Source organism: Cyprinodon variegatus, unplaced genomic scaffold (genome assembly GCF_000732505.1).
Source record: "Cyprinodon variegatus isolate N-32 unplaced genomic scaffold, C_variegatus-1.0 Scaffold1037, whole genome shotgun sequence".
Classification (NCBI taxonomy): domain Eukaryota; kingdom Metazoa; phylum Chordata; class Actinopteri; order Cyprinodontiformes; family Cyprinodontidae; genus Cyprinodon; species Cyprinodon variegatus.
This window is the reverse complement of record NW_015151490.1, coordinates 99,575-108,165: the sequence shown is the minus strand read 5'-3', so window position 1 is coordinate 108,165 and position 8,591 is coordinate 99,575. Positions and strand designations below refer to the sequence as shown.

Sequence of the window (8,591 nt, the reverse complement as noted above, 5' to 3'; positions counted from 1 at the left end):
GGGCTGGGGCGTGTCAGTTGGTGCCGTGGGGGGGCCGGTGTTCGGTGCCCGGCCCTACTTCAGGGTGGCCGGCTGCCGGCGGGGCCCGCGGACTCGTCCCCGCGGCTCCCCGGGGCGCCGTGGGGACTTCTTCGTGGCTGTCTCTCCTCCTCCCTTGGTGGGGGTCTGATTTCCGACCGGTCAGAGAGGCGGGGTCCACCCTGGACAGGTCTCCAGTCCATCGCAGGGCAACACAGAGACAAACAGGACAAACAACCATTCAGACACACTCACACCTAAGGAGAACTTACTGTGGCCAATTAACCTAACAGTCATGTTTTTTGGACTGTGGGAGAAAGCCGGAGTACCCGGAGAGAACCCACGCATGCTCAGGGAGAACATGCCAACTACATGCAGAAAGACCCCAGGCCGGGAATCAAACCCACAACCTTCTTGCTACAAGAACGAAGCAAAATTGCTTCAAACATTTACTTTAAGACAGAATTGTGAGCAAGAACTGACCTAACAGATTAGGGTAGTTTTTTTTTTACATTAGAAAATAAATGTTAATCTCTGACGAATAAACAAGAAGAAAAGTTTGGCTTCCTGAAAAGAAATAAAACAAACAAACATTTGTTTCTTATCTAGAGATGATTAACATGAAGCAGATGAGTGTTTATCTGAAAAATCATTTTAAAGGCAAACAGTCTTTTTCATTATTTTTTCAATCTAATCTTATTAGTGTCAAATGTCATCATCATCATCATCATCATCATTATCATCATCATCATCATCATCATCATCATCATCATCATCATCATCATTATCATCATCATCATCATCATTATCAGGGCTTTGGTTGTTTTGGAATGAAAGTTATTCAAAGCGTCATCGTTTCTTTCTAGTAACGTGGGGGGGTGGGGGGGGCAGACAGGAATTGGGGGCGTCCGTGGTATCTGGGAGCAGATGGCCCGCCTCTTCCTGTGTCTCTTTAGCGGTGACGTCCGCTGGGAATGGAAGCAGCCTTTCAGCATTCCTATAGTTGCCAAAGACAGATAAGTGAGTTATGCAGTTGGCCGCCATCTGGCCTGAGGCGGCGCCTGGCGGCAGCTGACCACTGCCTGCATGTATGGGTGGTTGTAGTAAAAGGGAGGGGTTGAAGTCGTTCCTCCTCCATGGTTCTGCGTCAGCATTGTTAACTCGGGATGCAAACTTTGGTACTGTTCTTTTTTTTGTGTTCCCCGTCATTGTGGACAAATGTGGGCCCATCCCTGTGCAGCTGACGGTGCTTTCATGGGACGCCATCAGCATCTGTCGCTAAGCAGAGGGAGCAGGAGAAGATGGCAGGACACCTCGTTAGGTTTGCCAGTTTCCCCGTTCCCAGCGCTCAGGCCTTTGTGTTCATTGTTGGCGGCCGTGTCGCTCTGCCAGCTCTGCTCCTGACCTCCAGCATGTCTGCTTGTTTTTCTATGACTCTTGATTGTTTAGATGTGACTGCGTGTAAAGATAGAAACTTCATTTCCCGTGTTGCTGGATTCTTTTTTTATGACTATTGGGCAAACTGCAGTAGTTCTTTTTTTGTATAAACCTAAAATAACCTAAAACTGTAGAAGCTGAAATGGAGCCTAGGCCGACGTTCAACTGAAGAAACTGGTTGCTCTCCTACATCCACCTACGACAGCCAATCAGCTTTGAAACACACCTCCATGAAAGCCAATCAGCATCCAAAGTTCATCCTAAAAGGCCTCCGATGCAAAACTCGTCTGCTACCCTGTGAGCAGGAGGTGGAGGCGCTCTGTGACTTCCTTCAGACGACNCCTGTTTTTTTCTTTTTCTTTTTCCTTCTTCTTCTTCTGTTTTTCTGCTCTACTTACATTGCAGTGTCCATATGAACTGTAAAACTCCCTGCATAATTATAATAAAGCAATTTATATACATGAAACAAGTGGTGCAGTATGGCAATTGCGATACCGCTACACTTAAAATCACAGTAAAATCTGTTGGGCTCCTTTTGGCATCAAGATAATTATTATTATTGCCACCTTGCCAGACAGGACACTGTAAAAAAAAATAAAAATAAAAAAAAAAATAAAATAAATCTGTTATCATGTGTCATGGTTATTTAAAACATATACTTTATGAAATGTTATTTAACAAGTTTTTCCACAGTGATCTCTTCTTAGGAAAAAGAAAAGAAGAGAGAAAGCTTCAATGTGTAAACACAGAGCTTTCCAATAACATTAGTCTTCAATATTGATCACGACTATTGAGGCATATAAACTGCTGTGATGAGTCATCGGTGTAATGAGCTGTTTGATCTGATTTTCTGTAACTGTTTTTTTTTCTACTTTCATTGCGAAATGTAAATATCATTTATTATATTTCGTTTCATTTTACCGCTTGAGCAGATTAACTTCAATGTCTTTACTTCTAAACCTCAACAGACCTGTAGTTACTCTAGTTGTCCAGCAGATGGTTATCTCTGACCTCGTTTGACTTCACCATCCTTCAACATAAACAACATTCCTTCTGCTTTACTTGCTTTCATTTAAAAACAGGTTTTGTTAGAACAAACAAGCAGAAAGTCGACAGAGTGAAGCTGATAAAAGGGCCGCTTCAGCTGATATTTCCGACTCAGGTCAGAAATCTTTTTATAAACCTTTCCCTTAACTTCATCCTGTTTGGATAATAATATGGTAAACTCTTGTTTTAGTGGATAAAAAAGTTAATTTCTTAGATTTTGACTTCAAACAGAACAGGAAGTTCAAGCAAAATGACTCCCTCTGCAATCAGTTTTTTATTTGTTGAAACATTGTTGATAATTATTAGGCCCGAGCAGCGACAGCGCTGCGAAGGCCTATTGTTCCTGTACCGTTTTTTTCTTCTTTTTAGGCCAGAGCAGCTTCAGCGCTGCGAAGGCCTATTGTTCCTGTATCGTTTTTTCTTCTTTTTAGGCCCGAGCAGCTAAGCGCTGCGAGAGCCTATTGTATCTGTAATGTTTATTATTATTATTAGGCCCGAGCAGCTTCAGCGCTGCGAAGGCCTATTGTTCCTGTATCGTTTGTTATTATTTTTCTCCGCACAAAAGAAACGGCTTTTTGAAGGCTTTAACATGTTNTTGCCAGAAACCTGTCCCAAAAAAAAAAAAAAAAAAAAACCTTCTTTGGACTCCTGCTGGATTCTGCCTGTCTGTGCGTTTTTTCTGAGCTGGTTGCTCGACGCAAAGGACTCTGAACCTGTCCTCCCAGGTGCGTTTCTGTCTGAGCTGGTTGCTCGACGCACAAGACTCTGAACCTGCCCTCATGCTTTGTTGGATTCCTGGAACCCGGATCTGTCCGTTCCTGTGTTGATCGGAACTCCTGACCATACTGTGGACCCCTGGATTCCAGAACTACTGCAGTCTGATCTTATTCCCTCTCCTTGATCGGAGTCCTGCGTGCTCATTAGGGTTGCTGCATCAGGGATGATCTAGACAGCTCAAAGCCTCATCTCAGCAGTGCATCGGCTTATCCTGCCTTTGATTGAGAGGATGGACCAGGTAAGTGACTCACTCTGATAATGAAAGGGTTTCTCTTTAACCAAAGTTACAGAGATTGGGTGGTGCCCCGCCCCCCTTCTACAGTTGCTGTGAGCCGCAGAACCATAGTAGAGCACTTCTGTTCTGTTTGTTTATGTTATTTTATTAAAGATTTTGAGCTTTCCTACTGACTGTCTCACCTTTAATTCTGGTTCCATCTGTCCCCATTTTTTGACACTGAAGTCTTAGAGAGGTTCTTTGATTCTTCCTTCGTTCCACACTGCTACTCGTGTCGACGCAACATCATTAAATGTTGCTGGGAGTGGGAATTTTCTGCATTATCAACACTAAATTCACTGGATTCTGGGAAGTTCTGGATAATGCTGCCACCCCACACAGAAATTCAACTTATTGTATCATTTTCCTGCTTATTGAATAAATCATGAGAGAAAATAACCTTTAACTGCATCAAAACAGTGAAGAAGAAATAGGGCTTTAGCCTGAAGATCCTCAATGTGGATAAGTAGAATATCAGCCATATGTCTGCAGTTTAGAGTCAACACAACTTTACCATCAGAAATATCAGCACTAAACTAAAACATGGTAACTGACCTCAATGTCTGTAGTTTGCAGAGGGGAGACTGGAGAAAACCACAGAGCTGCTTCACTCCTCGATCTTTCAGGTCTTTGTTGTTGCTCAGGTCCAGTTCTATCAGATGCGAGGGGTTGGACTTCAGAGCTGAGACCAGAGAAGGACAGCTGATCTCTGACAAACTGCAGAGATCCAATCTGATTAAAGAGTAAAAGACATGTTGAAGCAACTGGAGAGACAGTCTAAAAGTAAAATCATGAAAAAATAAATAAAAGTATAAAAAATATTTAAGCTAAAGTCCCAGAAAAATGATCAACGTAGTAAACCAATCTAATGGGAATCTGACCCTGAGGCCTTCCTGATCTTTACAGCTTTAAGATCCTTGGAAACAAACAACACATGTTGCTAGAAGATTTCATTTGGACCTTCAGTTGTTCTGCTGGGATTCAAATGGACTTTAACAACTAAACCAGTAGCATCTCCTGACCTTCATCCCCGGTTCCAGCACCAGATCTTTTTTTTGTTACTAGGAAAAATTAAATGAGCCATGCTACAATATTAAATAATAGAAAGGTTTTTAATTTTTTTTCAAGCTCCACTGAATGCAACACAGAAACAGCTCTATGACCAGTGAAAGAGGATTTTGTGTGGAAGAGGCATTCATTCATGTTTTATTGACTCTTAGGGCTGAAACTGATATATGAACACAAGTTTGAACCCCTGTTCTCACCAAGTTTGTTCTTGTTTAGAAGATAGAAAGGTTTGCACTCTAGCAGAACGGGAGCAGGCAGAACAAATCTGTGTCAACTGGAACATAACGTTACTTGTGACATCACCAGACACACGATTAGTCTGGAACTGCATTTCATATCATTTTATTAAATGTTAATGATAATAAATTATAACTTTTTTATTTAGCAGGGTGATAATGATGAACACATCCAGATAAACACAAATGAAATTAAAGTTTTACAAAATAATGCAACAATAAAAAAGTTCCATCAGAGCCATTGCTGGTAATTCACACATCCTAACCAACATCCTAAATCAATTGATACTGTCACAGTCTTGGTTCTGTTATGTTTTCTTTTGTGTATTCTGTTTTACTCTGTTCCATGTTTTCTAGATTCAGTTGTTTAATTCTTGTTTTGTTGTGTTTTGTAGTTATTTTCAGGTTTTTATTTGTTGCCCTCTTGTGTTCCCCTTTTACCCTAGCTCCTTTCTGATTATTAGCCCTCTCTTTGTTTCAGTCTCCCTCACTCTCTCTGTGCAGTTCTTCAGTGCTGGTTCCTCCTCAAACTTCCTCCAACTTCGTCTCTCTGAGTCTTCCTCCTCATGATAGTCTTCCCCCCCGATGTCTCCATGTTTTCTGGTTGGTTTAACTTTTTTCTCATTGGATTTATTTTTGGACTCCTGCCTCAGTTGTTAATTAAATCACAAGTAACACACCTCTGCCTCCCGCCTATGCATTAGGGTCCACAAACCACAAATCCTGACAGACAGAAAAAGAGCAATTAAAAATATAAATATTCCAAGAAGCTCTTTTTACTCTTTTCATCTGGGTCTTCATGCAAAAAAAGAAAAAAAAAACCATAAAGATAATGGAATATTTATTTCGATATGATATAGTATTTTTTTGTAGAAAAAAAAAGTTTCAATACCAACTTTCATGAAGTGGAAGAACAAAAAGTTTATTATGTATTGAGTGCTGAGAAAGCCATGAGAAAAAAGTATAATGGGCAAACATCAACCTGCTGAGTGGAGCACAAGAGCTAGACACAAAGATGATGACAGAGCAGAGTTTCTCCAACTTTAAAGCGCACCACAAACCTATTGAAAAGTGTGTGGGAGGTTTAACCACAACAAATTATGATCCCATGGTAATGTACGCTGAAAATGACACAAAACAAATACATAATTATGAAAACATAACAGATTTAAATACCTTCTCTGATTACCCATTCCATAGTTGCTCCTTCTGTCCCCTGCCAGCCACCATAGGAGAATGATTATCTTGCTTCTTTCTTTAATACCAGCTGTCATCTCTGACAACTCTAAAAGGTATCAGCATTGAGAGCAAATAAAACATGGATGAGTGCCGCTTCCATAAACTTCCTCTTTGGTCATAGCCTCGTACCTGTGTTGCGTTCATTGGAGATGGGAAATTACAAAACTCCTTATTTAATATCATATAGTATTTGTAGGGACAAACTGGATTTGACCAACAGCTTAACTTTGTCAAAGTTAAGATGGCTGTGCATAGGCCATTGGTTTTACAGAATTATCCAGATACCCCCGGTGTAAAGATAGGCTGTCTGAAGTGCCTCAAAAAAACCATCACTTTCTTCTTTTTTTAAATTAAAATTTAAAAATTTTAAAGCCATTCATGCTCTCATATCACCCAAACATTTCAGAAGAGATTCAACAGTTTTTGTTTCGCCTCAGCAGGAGATCTTAGTATCATGTCCATCAAAGTGACAAGAAACCCCAATGTTTCCTAAGGATCCAAGTGGGAGCAGATAAAGAGTAAAAAGAAGGGAGCCTTATACAGAACCCTGAGGAACTCCATATAAAAGAGGAGCAGTGGAGGACAAAGAATTTCCCACACTGACACTAAATGTTCAATGACTTTGAAAGGATCTGAACCACTGCACTGCTCATCCTCAGATCCCCACCCAATTCTCCAAACCATATAACAGGATATTATGGAACACTCTATCAAAGGCTGCTTTCACTGGCCGGTAACATTTCAAAGCAAGCATATGGAGACAAACCCGGTGAAATTTTTACAGGTTGTAGCGTTTGGTGTGAATCACCAATAGACAGCATTTGTAAACTATAAGAACAACATTTCCCCCCTAAAAAGAGGGATTAAATAATATAATAACGAAAATTAGAATTACTTTAGTAATCACTGGAAGGACACTATTTTCCTGCAGTGCAACAATTTACAGAAGAGAGAAAATCTGTGGAGGGGGCGGGGACATTGACACTCTGGAGCCGAGGTATTGCATTGCACTCATTGCACTGATTTTGTGCAGTATTTTTTGCTGCAAGGCCTTTCAGTCTCTATAACACAGAGGTATTATTATTTTTCAGTGAATGAGGTTTAAATAGGTATAGGTGGAATGCAACCTTTCTACTTTTGTTATTTGCTGTTGTTTCTAAAAAAAATGAATTAATCGAATTGAATCATGATGTATTCTTGACTATCGAAAATAATCGAATCGTTGGGTCAGGAAATCAATACTGAATCGAATTGCTATAATGGGTGTGATTTACACCCCTAGTGACTGACCTCAAAGTCTGTAGTTTGCAGAGAGGGGACTGGAGAAAATCGCAGAGCTGCTTCACTCCACGATCTTTCAGGTTGATGTTCTCGCCCAGATCCAGTTCTGTCAGATGGGAGGGGTTGGACTTCAGAGCTGAGACCAGAGAAGCACAGCTGATCTCTGACAAACTGCAGATATCCAATCTAAATAAAGAATATAAGACATGTTGAAGCAACAGGAGAGACAGGTTAAAACTGAAATAATGAAAAAATAAAATTAATAAAAGTAGAAAAATATATTTTTTTCTACTTTTATTTATTAATTAAGTCTCAGATGTTGTGTTTCTATAGACTTTTCCATTCCCAGCCTGCTGGGAATTTATGTTTCTGATACTTTAAGATGTTTATTGCCCTCCCCTGTAGGGGTGGTAAAATATCTCATTTAATCAGATATTATTTCAGCTGTTACATACTGTTTATGACACACAGTCCTACTAACTGCCTGTCAAAACAATAGATGAAAGAGTGATTCAAGCACTAATCATAGTCAGTTATTTCTGCACATACATGGAATAAATTCACCACAACTTCTGTTCAAAATAGATTTTATTAACAAAAATCATTCAGCTCCAAGTCAAACGTATTTCAGTTTAACACTCTCAACTAAGACTAGTAAAACTCAACTAAACTAAACTAACCACTATGTACAAAGAGAAAGGGGAAAACGGTTGAAAAACATATTACAGTCTAAGATGGATTCTGTGTTTAAAACCAAAGTTTATCTGGAATAATTTAGGATATGATCAAATTAGCTTTTCACTAATTTTAAGGACATTGGAATGTTTTCAGACCAATTCACAATGCAAATCCATGAGGTGAATAAAACATTATTTGGCCAAATAATGTTTTATTGAATGATTTGCTTAATCAAGAACCAATAACCTTTAGCTAAGTGATTCTTAATAATACATTTATTTTATTTTATTTAACAGCGCCTTTCTTGACACTCAAGGTCACTTTACAAATAATACAAAAAAAATTCAATAAAAAGAGATGAAAATACAAAATACAGATACAGGAACATAAAAACAAAAAACAATCATGGATAGGGAAAAGAGCAGTATATTAACAGATAAGCGAGCTGGAACAGATGGGTTTTGAGTCTGGCTTTGAATAAGGGGAGAGAGTCAATACTGCGGAGGTCGGGAGGAAGTGAGTTCCAGAGCTGGGGA

At 39.7% G+C, this 8,591-nt stretch overlaps 1 protein-coding gene across 1 annotated transcript in view; it reads right to left on the bottom strand.

Annotated features, from left to right (window-relative positions):
• Positions 1 to 4,074: 4,074 nt before the first annotated feature.
• Positions 4,075 to 8,591, bottom strand: part of LOC107100969 (NACHT, LRR and PYD domains-containing protein 12-like) — a 60,890-nt gene continuing 56,373 nt past the window's right edge. The window contains exons 10-11 of the mRNA XM_015399682.1: positions 7,387 to 7,563; positions 4,075 to 4,285 (exon numbers count right to left, since the gene is read on the bottom strand). Coding sequence (XP_015255168.1) covers positions 4,090 to 4,285; positions 7,387 to 7,563 — 373 coding nt within the window. The 3' untranslated portion in view covers positions 4,075 to 4,089. The remainder of the gene's footprint in view (positions 4,286 to 7,386; positions 7,564 to 8,591) is intronic.